This window comes from Mytilus californianus, unplaced genomic scaffold (genome assembly GCF_021869535.1).
Source record: "Mytilus californianus isolate M0D057914Y unplaced genomic scaffold, xbMytCali1.0.p SCAF_3, whole genome shotgun sequence".
Classification (NCBI taxonomy): Eukaryota; Metazoa; Mollusca; class Bivalvia; order Mytilida; family Mytilidae; genus Mytilus; species Mytilus californianus.
Genome location: NW_026262679.1, coordinates 123,372,904 through 123,392,261, shown reverse-complemented (window position 1 = coordinate 123,392,261; position 19,358 = coordinate 123,372,904). Strand labels below are relative to the sequence as shown.

At 31.9% G+C, this 19,358-nt stretch overlaps 1 protein-coding gene and 1 long non-coding RNA gene across 2 annotated transcripts in view; both read left to right on the top strand.

Moving 5' to 3' along the window:
- LOC127736063 (alanine--tRNA ligase, cytoplasmic-like) overlaps positions 1 to 15,724 on the top strand; it is a 29,276-nt gene extending 13,552 nt beyond the window's left edge. The window contains exons 11-23 of the mRNA XM_052246563.1: positions 865 to 1,016; positions 1,813 to 1,939; positions 2,321 to 2,484; positions 4,902 to 5,018; positions 6,019 to 6,156; positions 7,682 to 7,822; positions 8,284 to 8,360; positions 9,238 to 9,346; positions 10,015 to 10,125; positions 12,088 to 12,207; positions 14,255 to 14,332; positions 14,931 to 15,026; positions 15,527 to 15,724. Of these exons, the coding sequence (XP_052102523.1) occupies positions 865 to 1,016; positions 1,813 to 1,939; positions 2,321 to 2,484; positions 4,902 to 5,018; positions 6,019 to 6,156; positions 7,682 to 7,822; positions 8,284 to 8,360; positions 9,238 to 9,346; positions 10,015 to 10,125; positions 12,088 to 12,207; positions 14,255 to 14,332; positions 14,931 to 15,026; positions 15,527 to 15,697 (1,601 nt within the window). The 3' untranslated portion in view covers positions 15,698 to 15,724. The remainder of the gene's footprint in view (positions 1 to 864; positions 1,017 to 1,812; positions 1,940 to 2,320; positions 2,485 to 4,901; positions 5,019 to 6,018; positions 6,157 to 7,681; positions 7,823 to 8,283; positions 8,361 to 9,237; positions 9,347 to 10,014; positions 10,126 to 12,087; positions 12,208 to 14,254; positions 14,333 to 14,930; positions 15,027 to 15,526) is intronic.
- A 3,082-nt stretch (positions 15,725 to 18,806) lies between these two features.
- On the top strand, positions 18,807 to 19,304 carry LOC127736069 (uncharacterized). The gene is made up of 3 exons (XR_007998786.1): positions 18,807 to 18,954; positions 18,994 to 19,030; positions 19,107 to 19,304. It is a non-coding gene; the product is annotated as an uncharacterized LOC127736069 (long non-coding RNA).
- The last annotated feature ends 54 nt before the right edge of the window (positions 19,305 to 19,358 follow it).

Here is a 19,358-nt window from a genome sequence, read left to right as displayed (position 1 = left end):
CTTTTTTTGGCCATTCTAATCTTATGGTAAGGCAAACAATCAGTCAGTCATATATGTGTACACTTATTTTGATTGACTTCTCAAATGCAACCATCCAAGAAAAATAAATTAAGAAAAAAATAGTTTAAGGTACAGTCGAACCTCGTTGTGTCGAAGTCGAAGGGACCGGACCAAAGTTTTCGACTCATCCGAGGTTGACTCATTCGAGGTCGAGTGTGTTGTCATAAATTTTGAATGCATGAAATACTGTAAGAGATTTGTGTAAACTAGATACAATGAACAGTCTGCCTTTTTTTCGATATGACACTTTATGATTGTGTATTCAATCTCCATTTTTGGTCCTTCTTAATAATTAAAAACACAAGTACAGATACAAATTATGCACAAATAAAATCAATAGTCGTTTCGTTTTTATCTCAGGTGAAAAATGTTCGACACACTAACATTCCGCTTGAACGATCAACAAAGGTGTTAATAAGGCGGTCACCATAAACATGTCATTTTAATTGTTATACAAACAAGTATGTTTACTCAGCTTTAATCTCTTTTGAAAATGATTAGGTGACATAAGAAATACATCCGATTTGAATTGTTATCATAAGGTCTGCATCTTGCGAAAATTCTTACTTTCGAAGTTCAAGACATCGGGGTCAATTTACATTAATTTTACTTCGACGGGACTATAAAATTTACTCGACTTAACCGAGTATTCGAATCAACCGAGTTCGACTCATCAGATGTAATTATGCATTGATCAAACGGCAATTTTACCGGGACCAAGAAATTACTTCGACTCATCCGAGTTTTCGACACAACAAGTTTCGCCTGTATATAAATAATTGATGAATGTTATATATATTGCAGATAAGATTTTAATGGATATAGTTGATGGTAAATACAGTGATGGGTATGGCATACCATCAGAAATGTTACCACACCTGGGTGAAATATACAATGTATCATTAGATATACAAGGCTTACAGCAAATTGTAGAGCAAAATCAAAGTAAAGAACAGGTAAGAGGGAGATTCTACTTTTAAAGAGGGGGGGGGGGGGGATTTTGATTTTTAAATTTTTTAATCTAGGCCTTCAATAGTAGAGGCAAAAGTAATCCAATAAGTGCATCTATGCCCGGTTATTTTGTCAGATTGATATGTACATTATCAGGTTAAAGTTTTGGTTTAAAGTAGTTTACCTTGAAGTAAAATGTGGTCACATCAACTTGAGATTTAGCGCACATGTTCATAATGTTGTAAACTTTTACAATAGATTAAAAAGTTGGGTTTTAATTTAGATTATACAGTCCACTGAACATAGAAAGTTTATGGTGTGAGTGGTGTATGGAGTCCTATGGACACATATTCTTGTTATACCTTTAATACAGGAATGAATGATGTATTCCTTGTGATTCAACTGAAGAAGATAAATAATGTTTATCAATGCATGTAGTCATGTAAAATATCTTAGTTCTCATATTTCCTCATTAATTTCCACTTACTTACTTTAATTTGCTTACACAGAGAGCTGTTCCAGGTAAGGGGAGGGTTGGCGACTTCAAACTAATTTAACCCTGCCACATTCTGTATGGGCCTGTCCCAAGTCAGGAGCCTGTAATTCAGTGGTTGTCGTTTGTTGCTGTATATCATATTTGTTTTTAGTTTATTATTTTGTACATAAATCAGGCCCTTAGTTTTTATTTGTCAATTCGGGGCCTTTTCTAGCTACTCCAAGAATTAATTTAAAATACCTATGTACAATTTCATTAATTAATTTTGTCCCTTTTGGGTGCTTCTATAAACAATATTATTCCAGGTTGAAAACACAGAAAAAGCATTTCTTTCACCAGAAACTCTAAAGGAAATAGTTGGTATGGGAATCACACATACTGATGACAGTTTAAAGTATATGTATAAATATCACAGTAAAGATGGTGTGTATGGTAAGTAAACTATATATATATATATTTATATATTAATTCACTTGCATTTAACAGCATGCCAGTATAATTAAAAACAATGGATCTTTTATTCAATATGGTAATAAGTAATGTAACACCTACTTCATGTTTTCCATTACTTTAATTATAAGTAGGGGTTTGCTTAGCATTACAAGGTGCTTAATCCTGTTAACGTTTGGATGAACTTGAATCTTGGAATTTTAATACAAGGGCTGACCTGCAAACTGTTGATACAATTACAAAGTTGTTATGAAGATAATTTCAGCTGTTTTTCAAACGAGGTATCCTTTATGTTCACTGGAAAAAATGTACTTCCTTGAATTTGCTTTGCCTGTTCTGAAGCTATATATGATATATTTTCAGACTTCCCTCAGGGAATGAAGGCAATAGTTTCAGCCATTGTTAAAGATGACCATTTGTTCAGTGAAGCTGTGGGACAAGAAGAGTTTGGTATTCTGTTAGATAAAACAATATTTTATGGGGAATGTGGTGGACAGATTGCAGATAAAGGATGTATTAAGACTAATGTAAGTTTGGAAAGTTTGTTAGATAAAACAATATTTTATGGAGAATGTGGTGGTCAGATATCTTGCTATTAAAGGATTATTAAGACTAATGTAAGTTTGGTATTCTGTTAGATAAAACAATATTTTATGGAGAATGTGGTGGACAGATTGCAGATAAAGGATGTATTAAGACTAATGTAAGTTTGGAAAGTTTGTTAGATAAAACAATATTTTATGGAGAATGTGGTGGTCAGATATCTTGCTAATAAAGGATTATTAAGACTAATGTAAGTTTGGTATTCTGTTAGATAAAACAATATTTTATGGAGAATGTGGTTGTCAGACTGCAGTTAAAGGATGTATTAAAACTAATGTTAGTTTGGGAATTCTGTTAGATAAAACAATATTTTATGGGGAATGTGGTGGTCAGATTGCTGATAAAGGATGTATTAAGACTAACGTAGTTTGGTATTCTGTTAGATAAAACAATATTTTATGGAGAATATGGTGGTCAGAATGCAGATAAAGGATGTATAAAGACTAATGTAAGTTTGGTATTCTGTTAGATAAAACAATATTTTATGGAGAATGTAGTGGTCAGATTGCTGATAACGGATGTATAAAGACTAATGTAAGTTTGGTATTCTGTTAGATAAAACAATATTTTATGGAGAATGTGGTGGTCAGACTGCAGATAAACGATGTATTAAGACTAATGTAAGTTTGGTATTCTGTTAGATAAAACAATATTTTATGGAGAATGTGGTGGTCACAATGCTGATAAAGGATGTAATAAGACTAATGTAAGTTTGGAAAGTTTGTTAGATAAAACAATATTTTATGGAGAATGTGGTGGTCAGATATCTGGCTATTAAAGGATTATTAAGACTAATGTAAGTTTGGTATTCTGTTAGATAAAACAATATTTTATGGAGAATGTGGTTGTCAGATTGCAGATAAAGGATGTATTAAAACTAATGTTAGTTTGGTATTCTGTTAGATAAAACAATATTTTATGGGGAATGTGGTGGTCAGATTGCTGATAAAGGATGTATTAAGACTAATGTTAGTTTGGGAATTCTGTTAGATAAAACAATATTTTATGGGGAATGTGGTGGTCAGATTGCTGATAAAGGATGTATTAAGACTAATGTAAGTTTGGTATTCTGTTAGATAAAACAATATTTTATGGAGAATGTGGTGGTCAGACTGCAGATAAAGGATGTATTAAGACTAATTAATGTAAGTTTGGTATTCTGTTAGATAAAACAATATTTTATGGAGAATGTGGTGGTCACAATGCTGATAAAGGATGTATTTAGACTAATGTAAGTTTGGTATTCTGTTAGATAAAACAATATTTTATGGAGAATTTGGTGGTCAGATTGCTGATAAAGGATGTATTAAGACTAATGTAAGTTTGGTATTCTGTTAGATAAAACAATATTTTATGGAGAATGTGGTGGTCAGATTGCTGATAAAGGATGTATTAAGACTAATGTAAGTTTGGTATTCTGTTAGATAAAACAATATTTTATGGAGAATGTGGTGGTCAGATTGCTGATAAAGGATGTATTAAGACTAATGTAAGTTTGGTATTCTTTTAGATAAAACAATATTTTATGGAGAATGTGGTGGTCAGATTGCTGATACAGGATGTATGTATTACTGTGACTTGACTGTTAGTGTTGCTTTCCACCTATTGCAATTTATTCAAAATTCTGACCAAATTGCAATATGTTTAAACAACCAAACTGTTCAACTGGTCAGAAATTTGAACAAACTGCTGTAGAGAACCATAGTCAAGTCATGAAAGTGCAAGGTGATAAAATAAAGCATACTTACAGATCCCCGTGCTTGTGGTGTATGCCCTTATATTTTTTAATTATGGGTTGTTTGCCTGTAAAAGAGCTTTCACATGTTTATAGCTTACTGTTCGGTGTGAGCCAAGGCTCCGTGTTGAAGACCGTACTGTGACCTATAATGGTTTACTTTTATAAATTTTTACTTGGATGGAGAGTTTTCTCATTGACACTCATACCACATCTTCTTATATCTATTTATAATACTATAAGACTTCAGTTCCACTTCAATGTTATTATGAAAAATCAGTCTAACAGTTTGTATAGAAATTTTATTGTTATTGTCATGCTAAAGGTGATGGGTAGTAATTTTGAATTGCTATAAAAATGTCCAAACTAAGATTTCATACAATTTTTCTTTCGAAAAGTCTTCTATATTCATAAGAATTAAACATCATTTGAATTAAAACATCTTACATTCAGTAAAATATATGTGAAATTACAATACGTTGTTAATAAGTTTCCATGGGAGCTTTTGAAATAATCATACATGAGAATGAAATAATTATTAGTAATTGTCGATGTGATAGTTGAACATGGTCAGCAGGTAATATATTTTAAGGTTTACTTTTTCAGAATGGCGTTTTCTATGTTAGAGATGTACAGATATTTAATAAGTATGTTCTACATATTGGTAATATGGAATCAGGAAATATCAGTGTTGGAGATTCTGTTTTCCTTCACATTTACGAGGTAATTATAAGTTTTACAAGGAAAACTTTTACAAGGCATGCATAGATTAGATAGTATATTGAGGTAGTGTTGTCTTCTTCAAAGGAAGTAATATAATCCTACACCACAAAACTGCATGAGCTGATACAATATTAAAAATGATACAGAAAGATTAAAAATCTTTATTTGCACTAATGACTCCAAAAAAATGAATGCCATCGTGGATTTTTCATGAAAATGTTGCCAATTAGTGGTTAATTTTGTATTCATTTTCAAATTTTAATTTGTTTCTGACGACAAAATGGAGGTTGAATTTTTACTTTTACCGTTCAGGACTGATGGTTCTTGATAGATTGGAAAAAAGGCACAGAACGTGGCAGTTCAAAAAAGCCTGAAAGCATTATATATTAGAACATCAATTTCATTCGTAATAGCTGCCCTCATTAGTTAAACAAAAGTTAACTTCAAAATACAGAAAACTTGTTTGCTGTCAAATTGAGGAGGGGGCATTAAGTGTTACCCTTGTCCATCTGTACGTCTGTCCGTACGTACATACGTTCAAAATACAGAAAACTTGTTTGCTGTCAAATTGAGGAGGGGGCATTAAGTGTTACCCTTGTCCATCTGTACGTCTGTCCGTACGTACATACGTTCAAAATTGGTTTCCATTCCCTAAGTTTAGTTTGCCTCAACCAAATGTTATACAACTTACACACATTCTTATTACCACAAAACACAGATCAAATTTGAATATGGGTGGCGTCATTTTTACCGTTCTTGAGTTATGTCCCTTTATAACATAATATGCAAGCGGGGGCATTTCTCCATTTATTTATGAATGAGTTATACCTGTTGACCTGAGGTCAATCAGCATACTTGACGTCACCAACAATCAGTTCTTACTGTGACTAAATATTACAAAGCATTGTGACATAGGAAATTTACTGGAAAATGCACGAATTTGAAAGTCATCTATTAAGAATTTTTATGTATTATTTACTGTGTTTAATGTTTTTTTTAGGATCACAGATTAGGGTGTACGAAGAATCATACAGCTACACACATACTGAACGGATGTCTGAGGAAGATTTATAATAATGTCAGACAGGAAGGATCTAGAGTCTCTCCTCATAAATTCTCTTTTGATTTTTCAACGACTGTAAGTGTATAATAATGTCAGACAGGAAGGATCTAGAGTTTCTCCTCATAATTTCCCTTTTGATTTCTCCACGACTGTAAGTTTATAACAATATCAGACAGGAAGGATCTAAAGTTTCTCCTCATAAATTCTCTTGATTTTTCTACTACTGTAAGTTGTTTTAGTACACATACCACATCTGATATTATACAATTATTGACTTTTGATGAGGTTGATACATTGATTTATCAACCCCAGAGATATGAGATTCACAGAGGCCTATGACTGAGTGTGAATGTCATATCTCTGGCATTGATAAATCATTGTATCAACTGAAATCAAAAGTCAACAATTGTTTTATTATATGACTTTTTATCCTTCTCCAGTTTCTAGTATTTGTTCAAGATACTTTTAAAACTGCTCCCTATTTTTCTACTAAATATATCATTTGCTTTTGCAGTTGTTAATTTTCATAAGTTGAAATATTCAATAAAGTTTACTAAAACAATACACCAAAAACAAGAAGAAGAGAAAAAATGCACTGAAAACAAGAAGAAAAAGAAAAAAACTGGAATTTACATGATGTCATAAACCTATGTCATTGATGTTGCCTTTGATATTTAGGTACACAGACCCTGTTCCAAATCTTATATTAACCTCTTGGGATTTTTGCCATGGTGAATATAATGTTTTATCAAAGAGGAGTTCCTATGCTTTAAGCCAATGAGAAAACAGAAAATATAGTCATATAATAAGATATGTTGTATCACTAATTACAATATTTGTGATTCTCTTCTATCAGTTAACATCATTTGAAAGTTTGTTTTGTTCTTCAATCAATAAGCCATTTGGAAAGTACCTTTGACATGAAATATTTAAGTAAGTGACAATAAAAATATACTTTAAATTCAGAAATTTTTGTGATGTTCTTATAAGTACCCTACCGACTAAGTCGAGGACATTAGGTTTGCACTTCTGTCTGTCTGTCTGTCCATCCGTCAGTCTGGCAAATCAGTTTTCTGCACTTTTTGCGTCATGCTTGAAGATATTAATTTGATAATTGGTATATAGTTCTATCATGCCAAGCTACAGATCAAGTTCGAATTTTGTTCTGGTCTGATGATTTTGTGCAGAGTTATGGTCCTTGAACTTAGAAAGTTCACTTAAATAATCAGTTTTCCTCACTTTTTTTCGTCATGTTTAAAGATATTGACTTGATATTTGTTATATAGTTTATACCATACCAAATTATAGATCAAGTTAGCATTTTGTTCCAGTACAGTGAATTTTTAACCGGAAGGAGACTTTGATTGCCATGCAATACTCTCAGAATGCTTGTTATTGTTAAAATTGTGATGGGATAGGTATCTTCAAAATAAAAAAATGTATTTTGAAAATTGATGGCATAATTTGTAAACAGCATGCCATGAAATATTAATATTTAATCTAGCATTTCTGAGTTTATGGTAGTTCATTCCAAATCAACCAGCTGACAGTTATGATGAATATAAAAACAGTTATACTCCAGATTGATATTATTTTACAGTCCCAAATGAAGCAAGAAGATCTGACTACATTACAAGATAATGTACAACAAATCATCAATTCTGGTTTAACAATCTGTAGAGGACTTCAGCCACTAGATCAGGCATTACAGATACCTAATATAATAACAATGACAGATGAGGTAGGAAACTAATACAGTTATTGAATTTCACAATAAAAAGATAATAATTATGACAATAAATACATCTGTTCATAGATTAAAAAAAAATTATGCATATAAATATAATTAAGAGTATTAAGGTTTATACATTAACAAGGCATCAACCAATCAATATAAAAACCCAAAGACAACAATATGCAGGATACAGTCTTCAACAATAGACAGGTGTAAGCTCTTAATCACACAGATTCAGTAAGGAAGTTTCATGCAGACACTCTGAGTGTTCAACAGAAGATAGTAAACTTTTACTGGTTAAGTGGTTAAGATTAAAACTTTTGTGTAATATATTTTTACCCAAGTCTTGTGTATACAGTAAGTGTTGGTTTAGGTTAAGACTTTTGTGTAATATATTTTTACCCAAGTCTTGTGTATGCAGTTAGTATTGGTTTAGGTTAAGACTTTTGTGTAATATATTTTTACAGGAGTACCCAAGTCATGTATATACAGTTAGGATAGGAAGTGAAACAAGTGAATTCTCGACAGAACTTTGTGGAGGAACGTAGGTATTTCTTAATGTAAAATACATCGTAGACTCTTTTCTTTGACATTTGACAAGTAAATCAACAATGAAAACACCATAAGAATGTTATCAGTTTTATTGTACGTATTGCAAACAAAACCAAAGTGTGACTTTTTGAGTTTTGTCAACATTTTATGTTAAGTTTTCTGATCAGACTGATATCAGAATAATTATGAATTAAATAATATGATCGATATACATTAATGTAACAGCAACCCAATGACACAAAAAAAAAAAAAAACAAGACATCTAGAAATCAACATACATCTTTTAACAATAGACAAATGTCTTTACAATATGTTAATACCTTAATTGCCCAAAGTATAAGAAAATTGTGGATAAATTGATAGAGACTATCAAAGATCTTCCACCTATACCAAATCACTGGTGAGGTTCTTGTCTTTTAAAAGGCACATCAACATGTGACCTGGTTAAACTAGTTTGGGCCAACTGTGCCTTTCTCATCACTGTTTATCTTTTATAAAAATCTTCTCTGAAACTACTGGACCAAATTTGACTAAATTCAAATATAAGCCACAATCATCATTTGGGTATCTAGTTTAGTCATGTGTATGATGACCCTGTCTGCCAACTAACATGGCTTAAAATAGAACATAGGGGTAAAATGTCTATTATCTTGAAAACTGCTATAGATATCAATAATCTGACAAGGCAGAAATAATTAGAATCTTCAGATTTTACAATTTGTTAGATAGCATTATAATTGTTACAAAAGTTACAAAAGCAACTAAAAAAGAATAATTTTGATTTTTTGAATCAACAAAAAGTTTTTCAATGCATTAGAATAAAGAATTAAATTGCTATTGTATCTCTGTCACTGGTCTTTGTATTTCAGACATGTAACAAATACCAAAGATATTGAATCATTTTGTATAACATCAGCTTCTATGTCACCACTTGGTATAAAACGTATGACATGTTTGTCAGGAACTCAAGCAAAACAGGTAAACTTTATTCTATGTCAACATTTACTGGTAATAAATAAGTATGAACTGTATATCAATAACACATTTCAAGTAGGTACATATAAAATTACGGTTGCAACTTCCTATAAAGGTTGAAGTTAGAAATTGTCAAGTATCAATTGAGTCCAAAGGACTAGAATGAGATATATGAGGTCATTTCTTCTGTGATCTTCTGAACTGATGGTATGCTGTTTTTTGGTGATAATTAATCTGCTATTGTAGGCTTTGGTTGCTTAGTGATCTATTAAAGTAGTTCAACTACTGTATCACTAGCCTGTCAACACTTGAGGTTGTGAGTTTGAACTCTACACATGGCAGGTGCGTTTGATTTCTATCTTAATTGATTAGGATTGCCAGTTTTCCTGTCGGAAGTTCTCTCTGGGCACTCAGGTTTCCTCCACCAATAAAAACTGGATGAGAGTGGCGTTAAACACTAGCAATCAATCAATCAATCTGCTTTCACATTAGTATTGGTGATTTCTGATATTTTTACAAATCAGGATAGTACTGGTTACAGTCAGCAAGATTAAACGACACAACATTCAAGTTTCTAATCAACTTTCCGGTATACAATGCACTTCAAACATATTTTTCAAATTTGAAGAAAAATATTAACTTATTACACTTGTTTTTTTTTTTTATTTCAGGCTATTGATAATGGATGTAAACTTGAGAATTATCTGCAGAATTTTGAAGCTATGATAAAATCTGAATCTGAAACTGATACTTGGTTAGACAGAGTTAAATATATCAATAAGGTTTGGATAATTTTATCATTAACAAAAAACATTTTGAAAAATGACAAGGTTTCAAATTAAACCTACCATTGACTTGCCATTTCATAAAATTTTTAAGACTTGGTAAATGAATGGCAGGTTTAAAGAATGGATTGCTTACAAAAAACCAAGATAATTAAGTTAGGCAGATATTTGATTAAAATATTGTTTTATACAGGAAATAACAATGTTAAATTACAGGCTTTGTGCAAATTCTTATCTATTTAGGGAATGACTGTAATATTTTTTCTGTCTATGAAGAAATAACATAAAAAATGTAGTGCACACTGAATAACCCGCGTAGTGGGTTATTTTAAAGTGTGCACCACATTTTTATGTTATTTCTAATAGACAGAAAAAAATATTACAGTCATTTATAATTTAATTCTTAATTTCATTTTAAACCGGAGTAAATCATGAAAAAACATTGATGACATCAAGGTCACATGACAAAATTATCCAGGGCTTCCAAAATTATTTTAGCCAGCCGGACATTTTATATATTATCCCAATTTTAATCCCTTAAGACTAAATAAACAAAAGGCAATTATAGTAATCAGTTGCAGAGTTGGCCATCCCAATGATTGACATTAAAAAAAAACGATATTAAACTTTCTTTGATTCAAATTCGAAGTTCTGACGTAAACTGTTAAATTGGCAGTGCATCATTAGAAGTGTGCAACATCAGCGTACTTATATCTGCCTTAGACCCTTTATTTGTGCAAAATAACGTTGTCAAAAACTTTACTTTCGTTTTTATACCGGATGTTATCTTGACAATGGTAAAACATGGACCAGAGACAGATACGTAAATTCCGTGTACGTTTGCAAAGCGTGAATGAGTGGAAGTAGCTCTTTCTACGTTATTTCTTCAAGAAAATATTCGAAATAAACGTGAGATAAAGGTATCAATGACAATTTAAGCATTTTTTGAAGAAATTAGGATGCATAATTAAATTAAACACCTGCGCACATGCGCACACATGTACTAGTTCAAACAGAGACATGTCTCTAGGTTCAAACAACGTGGTTATGACGATTTTCCATTTTCACCTTTTGAATTTTTTCATCAAATCATATTTGTAAACGTATTTCTGATAATTTAAATCTTTTTGGCTAAATTAATTAGATGCAAACCGCTGAAATGTAAGAAAATAACTTTGAATAGACCGATCAATGTCCAGTTCAAAATAGTTTACCTGTCACCTGAACAGGTAAATTTCTGCTGTTTGACAACTAATTAGCCTTGATTAAAATGAGAAGGTATTAAAGTAGGGGTTGTTTTGATAGTACTTAATGATCATGTCACTTTTATGACCGGAAATGTGTGGCTGTTAAAGGCAAAACGTTGGGTAAAAAAGATCGCGAATTATGTTAAAATGACCGTCTCTTAAAGCCTTGAAAACTAAAAAGTAGATGACCGTTTCATGCTTTGCCCAGCCGGACTTTTACCGGACATTATACAAACAAAACAACGTCAGCCAATTGGGAGACGTGTTACTTCCAAAATTAAATTATTTGTTATTGATACTTGTTTTAAAATAACAATCAGATTTCATAGATGGTCTCTTGGTAGTGTTCAAGCCTTAAATGTTGGATTCCATTGGTTCTATTCTAAGTTAGACAAACTCAAAAATCAATATGTGCTGCTTCTCTGCCAAACAGGTTTAGAAAGAAAAGCTTAAACTTTTATTGTGTAATCGATGCAAATGTTTGAATCAAACAAAAATATTTATAACATTTATTAATGTTAAATAATGGCATACTACAGTTATTAAATAATTTTGATTAAAATATCTTACAATAATACAGTCAAATCTGTAAAATCAATTTTGACAGTTGAGATGTACTAAAGGTTTACTAAAGGTTTAGTGAAGCAGTCAAGAATTTGTTGTGGCTACTCTGCAGGGTTTTGTTGATTAATGTAAAACATTTTTTCAAAAGGTTTTAAAAGATGAAGCTATACCAAAGACAGTTCATGATGATATCAGACTTAGAGTGGACAGACTGGGGGATTCTTTGAAGGCAGTGTTAAATACTATAAAGAAAGAACAACTCAGACAGGTAACTGTGAAACAAAGGAGATTTGGGGTAAAAATCAATGACAGAATTCCAATGACACAATAAAAACAAAAAACATATAAATTATAAAAAAGAAGATGTGGTATGATTGCCAATGAGACAACTCTCCACAAGAGACCAAATGACACAGAAATTAAAAACTATAGGTCACCGTACAGCATTAAACAATGAGCAAAGCCCATACCGCACAGTCAGCTATATTAACATTTAAATGTAAAAAATCAGTTGCCAGTTGCAGTTTGAAGCTATTTGATGAGTGACCACAAAAAAACTACCTGGAAAGCTTTATTTTGTTTAATACTACTGACATTTTTCAATAACCAATAATCAATTCATTTAAACAATAGAAGAAGTAATATTTTTAGTTGTCCCGACATTTTGAGATTTTTATTTTGCAGTAATTGTGTTGTTTTATACTTTCTTATTTGCTTTTTTTTGAGAAAATCATCATACATTTAGGCCACGCCAATTTGATGTCTAGTTCTTTGGACAAATGCTCCAAAAAATATGGGGCGAGCGAGCAAAATGTTTTTGTTTTTATTTTTTTCTTGAAAATGAGCTTTTTTTGAGGTGAGTGCCCTATAAGTGAAGCGAGCAGTATGATTTTTTTTTTTAAATTGTGTGATTTAGATGTTATAACTGGGTTACTTCATTGAAACATGAGGAGGACAATAGTTGCTCTAATGCATATAGTTTGATTTTTTGTGCCTGTTCCATACCAGACTTCCTTGTCTCACTGTGGTTTAGTTTATTTTGATTATTTTCTTCAGTAAGCTGTGTCTGCATGAATTTTCATTGAAATCCATTTATATATTAAGGAAGCATAGCCACCACTGCAATCTTCACATATTTTATATAATAAAACATTTTATTCATGCATATCTATTCATAATATTCTTCTTTACGGTGAAGGTTTAATGAAAGAGATTCAAGGGTTTTACAAGAGAAATCATGGTAGTTAGGTAAATGACACATGTTGAATAAAATTGAAATATGTGTATGTATCCAAACAATGGCCCACGAAAGATCATTTGATAGAAGTTGTTTTCATTAAGAATTTATATGTTATGATTGTTTATTGGCTGCTTGACATCCGGTTGGAAATATTCATCCATATTCAGGATCAAAATATGGAGCGAGGTGAATATGTCTTGCCTTGTACTAAAACAACATTCTGAGCAAGATAGTTATATTGCTATACATGTACATCCCAAGGTAATAAAATGTTCAGATACATTTTCTCTGACCAAACATAGTACTCTTTCCTTTTGCTCCTGAAAGCAGCAATGCATTAAAAACTTTTTAGCTTGACTAGAAGTTGTTGAACCAATTGGTTTTGTTGGTACTCTTTATATTCCCCTGAACAAAAAAAAAAAGAGTTCTGCTTGCATGCCAAAAGACTAACAGGGGGATATGAGATTTCATCAAATCAAATACTTCTGTGATTTTTAAAAAAAATTCATGGGAATTTACAATTCATTTCATCCAAGATAGATAGGTCTAACTGTTATAACAAGGATCGGGAATGACGATGGTTCTAACAAATATTGATGTGTTTGTGGTCATCTAACGAAAGATTTTGTTTTTAATTTTTTCATCCTAAAACAGGTTGTCAAAGGTAAAATGAGAAGCATATTGGAAAACTGTGTGTTCAATAACTACTGGTCCAAGGCAATGAGCTGACACAACTGCATGTTGGCACCCCAATTTTTGACCTTTTATTTACAAATTGATTTATCACATGTGTGTTTGAAATGATTGGAGCATTCTATTTAATAGAAAAGCATCCATGTGAAAAAAAATTCAAAGAGAAACTAATTTTGGAGCTAGATGCGGACCACAAATTTGGACCACAAATTTGCGGAAGCGGTAATTATTTTTTTTATTGACAAGTCAATTTCTACAAAATAGGAGTGGGAAAATCCAAAATCAAATTGGTGTGGCCTTCTTACCTATTATTGTCCATCCACAATAAATGACACAATTTACCTAAATTAACTTATTATTGGATCTCATTTTTAACTTTCAGGGAATTTTAGAGCAATTGGAAAACACTTCATCAGCTTGCTGCACTGTAACGACAGAATTAATTTTAACTCCACAAGTTGTAAGTTACATGTTGCTTATTTATTGTTTTGATACCAAAACATTATAATTATAACAAAAACATTTTAAATTTATGAACAACAGGTAAAGTGATCAAAAATCATCATTACCATGATTACATTATTTTAAAAAAAATGACTATCACTGATGAACTACATGTATATACAAAATATTTCCTATCTGAAATAGAAAATAAGTTGTTTGATGTTGAGTAAAATGTATACATTGTGTAATATATCACATTGAGCATGTTGCAACTAATATGAATAAAAGTAGGAAAAAAAAGGTTTTATTTCAATGAGACAGCAACACAAAAAACGCCACCTAAGTAAACATAGTTTTCAACAATAGATAAGTGTCTAAACAATATATCAAGTCCTTAGTTGAGGGTAGTTTAGTCAAGTTATATGAAGTCCTTAGTTGAGGGTAGTTTAGTCAAGTTATATACAGTTAACAGAGACTGTCAAAGATCTGCCATAACCGCCAAATTCTTGAAATGACAAAAATATTTTAAGATACAACATAAGACAACCACTGACAAGGTTTTATTATGCAAGTTTCTATAGAAAGCAAAAAATGTTGCAAATTTTTGTTTTCAGATTCAACAAGTTTTAATTGATGTAAATTCAAGCAGACCAGTTGCAGTTGTTTCAACTCGGGACAAAAATTTATCAATAGTTGTAGGTTTTAATGAGGTAATTGATATATCTATATTGTATACCTTTTGCCCTCACATTGTTTCCATTTTTTATCAAATATGAAATAGGTTTACAGAAGCATCAAATGAAATAACCTAATACCAAATGAACAGTACACATAGATCACCTTGTCCAGTCTGGAAGGGTTTTAAGGTAATAAACTAGCAAAACTTTTCACCTGATAACCTCTAAAACATCAAAAATGGCCACCACTGTGGAAGATAGTTTTTAAAAAAAAGCTACTGAACATTATAATTATTACTGCAAAGATACTGACAATTATAAGACAGTCAATGAAACTATTGTAGAAAGCTTGTTCCTGTTATATTTTTTAATGATTTAGATAAAATTAAAATATATGAATGTCATGTTGAAGAAATTAGTTTCTTTTCAATTTTATAACTAACGTAATGTATAATTAATTGTTGCTCTATTTTTTGGGTGTTGAGAGAGTATGTATTGACTCAACTTTTTATGCATATTTATGTCTTTTTTAGAATATAGAATTAGATGATGGTATTGAGGCAGTGTTGAAAAGTGTCGACAGTGATATTAAATTAAAGAAAAAAGGGAAAAAGAACTGTACCTTTCTGATAATAACACTAAAACGAAAAGCTTTAGAAAAAAGTGTAGCTATATGTGATAAATTACAGAGTGTTTTTAGTTGACAATAAAATTACTATATTTTAAGGCAATTTTACTGAATTTCATTTATTGAAATAAAGTTCTCTGTTTCTTTCTCTCACAGAAAACTGTAAATCTTAACTGGTTATAAAGTATGGTCAATTTTACATAATGACAAACAATCTGTTAAAGTATGAAAGTTGATAGACATGTGGTCTCAGAGGAGTAGCCTTTACAAGGTGTTACTGCACTACAAGTGGCCACAAAAAAGGTCAAAGTCCCATAATAAAAATAAATGGGGAATGTGTCCATGGGACACAGATGATGTCCCCGCTTGCATATCATATAAATTTATAAAGGGACATAACTGAAGAACGGTAAAAGTGATGCTACCCAAATTTGTACTTGATCGGAGTTTTTGTGGTAATAAGTATTATGTATAAGTTTCATATCATTTGGTTGAGGCAAACTTAGAGTATGGAAACGAAAAAATTTAGCAATTTTTCCATTTGTAAAGGGGCATAACTCTAGAACAGTTAAAGTGACGCCACTTTTCAGTTTCGAGTTCAAACCCCACTTGTGGCAAGGTGCATTTGACTCAGATCTTAACCAACTATATAAAGCTAGGATTGACAGTTATCCTGCAAAAGGTTGTTGTTCTTTCTTGATAGTATGGCTTCCTCAAGGAACTTACCGCCATGATGTAGCCAAGTGTGCTGAAAGTGGCATTAAACACCAACAATCAATCAATTAAATAATAACTGACAAACTTGTATGTCCCAAGGTTTTAAGACAACCACAGTATACTTAGGTATCCATCCGGATTACACTACCAGCCTATACCCTTAGAAGGTGTTGGTTCACTCGTGTAGATGTCTTGATTTGTTTTTGTGAACCCCTGCATCCATACGATCCACCTTTGTCAAACGAGCATTGTACTATACAACCACACTGCATGGATAACATTATAAACCCTTTTCCCAGATTGCCGATCCATTCTAGAAATAAAACGATTAACTACCACACACATTGTCCAAAGAAGATTAGCGCAAAACGGAATGAACCGCAGAACCACATGACTTTATTTTCAAAATGAACTTGAAACAAGGATAGTGTACCATAACCAAAAATACCATACAGATTAACCGCAATTTCCACAATGCCCTACATGTGCGACTACCATACATCCCACACTATTCCCGATGCAATTGGAAGTAGTACCTCATTCAGAGTGAAGCCAGTTGAAATGGTACTGAATGTCCAGTGAGGTGTTGTCCATTTTTGAAAAGATACTGACAATTCATTATTAACTTTTTCTTTCACTTTCATGTTAATGTTGTCAACCAATAATTGTGATGTAACGTCTTGTTAACCTTTTTGAAACCCCATATGAACCGCATTTTATGTACTTCAGCATTTGTTTCATATCATTAAATTGTCCTGAAGACACCATAATAAGTGGCGAAACATGTAGACCAGAATAAAGCATTTCCTTGCAGTAATCCAGGATGTTGTTTGTCTTTTTATAGTTTTATAAACTTTTATGTTGATAGATACATGTAACTTATCATTATTGCGAACAGTAATAATGGTAAAGTACTTATTAAAGAAGGAAACAACCAAATTATACTTTTATCCTTAAAAGAATCCATTTAAAAATAAGATGATGTGGTATGATTGTCAATGAGACAAGTCTCCTCCAGAGACCAAATGAAGTAGAAGTTAACAACTATAGGTCACTGTACAGCCTTCAACAATGAGCAAAACCCATATCGCATAGTAAGCTTATTAAATAATAACTTAATAAATAATAATAAACCCTCTTTCTCTGTTAAAAGAATAACAAAAGGCATTAATTGGGTATTTTTAAATAAATCTTTTTAAACTTCTACCAATCCGTTATACAGCATCAGTATAAACACAATTGGCATATTCAAGAAGTTGAACAAATAAGAAGAAAGTGAATCTTAAAGTAAATATCTTAATTTCCAACTTCCAACCAAAATACAATGAAGAGGAAATTAAGTTGCAGATCAATAGCCGAGTCAGTATCACTGTCCTCTTATCAGTCTGCTGATCAAGTCCTAACTTTGAAAGAATGCTGCCGTAGTAGAAATTGTCAATTAATGCCCTTCAAAAAAGTGACATTACATGAAATCAGCATTTCAAAAGACAACAGGCAATGTTCAGCTGCAGTAAGAAATAAAATACATGTAAATACTTTTTATTTGATTTATTATAACATAAATATATAAACATGTATAAACTTGTACAAAACTTACTTATTGCCTTTTCAATATAAAAATAAGAAGATTGCCAATAAAACAACTCTCCACCAGAGGACAAATGATATAGAAGAAAACAAATATAGGTCGCTGTACGGCCTTCAACAATGAGCAAAGCCCATACTGCTAAGTCAGCTATAAAAGGCCACAAAATGACAATGTAAAACAATTCAAAAGAGAAAACTAACAAAACAATGAAAGAAAAACAAATATGATATTCAGCAAAAAACGACAACCACTGAATTACAGGCTTCTGACATGGGACAGGCACCTACAAAAGTTAAACATAACCACTTTGAGGCAATTTTTAAATAAATCATTTCAACAAACAACATTTATATAGGACCAACACTGACTGTAGCAAATGATAAAAAATTAACACTGGTATTTTTTATAGCTATAAAACATAACACTAAGTAAAACAGGAATGCACACATCGTCTTGTTAAGCATTGATACACTCGTAATTCAAAGTATTGGAAAACAGGGAGTAGGTGTCTTGACAGATCCAAAATGCACACAAACATTACAACTTATCACTGTTGTGGTGCTACCAAATATGAAGTCATTCTGTTCAGTAGTATTGGAGAAATGTGCGATGAAAATTTTACTGTTCTTTCACCATATTGAAAAATTCAAAATGTCAGCAAACAGGAAGTAGGTATCTGTCAGATCTGAAAAATGCTCACACATTATAACTCATCTCTGTCAAGGGGCTAACCAAGCATGAAGTCATTCAGTTTAGTGGTTTCTGAGAAAAGTGTAATGTAAATATTAGTTGTAAAAATGGACATGGTGATTGCAATACAACCCCCACTTCTAGGGGTGAGTCTATAATATACAATATAGCCCCCACTTCTAGGGTGAGTCTATGATATACAATATAGCCCCCACTTCTAGGGAGAGTCTATAATATACAATATAGCCCCCACTTCTAGGGGTGAGTCTATAATATACAATATAGCCCCCACTTCTAGGGTGAGTCTATAATATACAATATAGCCCCCACTTCTAGGGGTGAGTCTATAATATACAATATATCCCCCACTTCTAGAGTAAGTCTATAATATACAATATAGCCCCCACTTCTAGGGTAAGTCTATAATATACAATATAGCCCCCACTTCTAGGGGTGAGTCTATAATATACAATATAGCCCCCACTTCTAGGGTGAGTCTATAATATACAATATAGCCCCCACTTCTAGGGAGAATCTATAATATACAATATAGCCCCCACTTCTAGGGGTGAGTCTATAATATACAATATAGCCCCCACTTCTAGGGTGAGTCTATAATATACAATATAGCCCCCACTTCTAGGGTGAGTCTATAATATACAATATAGCCCCCACTTCTAGGGGTGAGTCTATAATATACAATATAGCCCCCACTTCTAGGGGTGAGTCTATAATATACAAT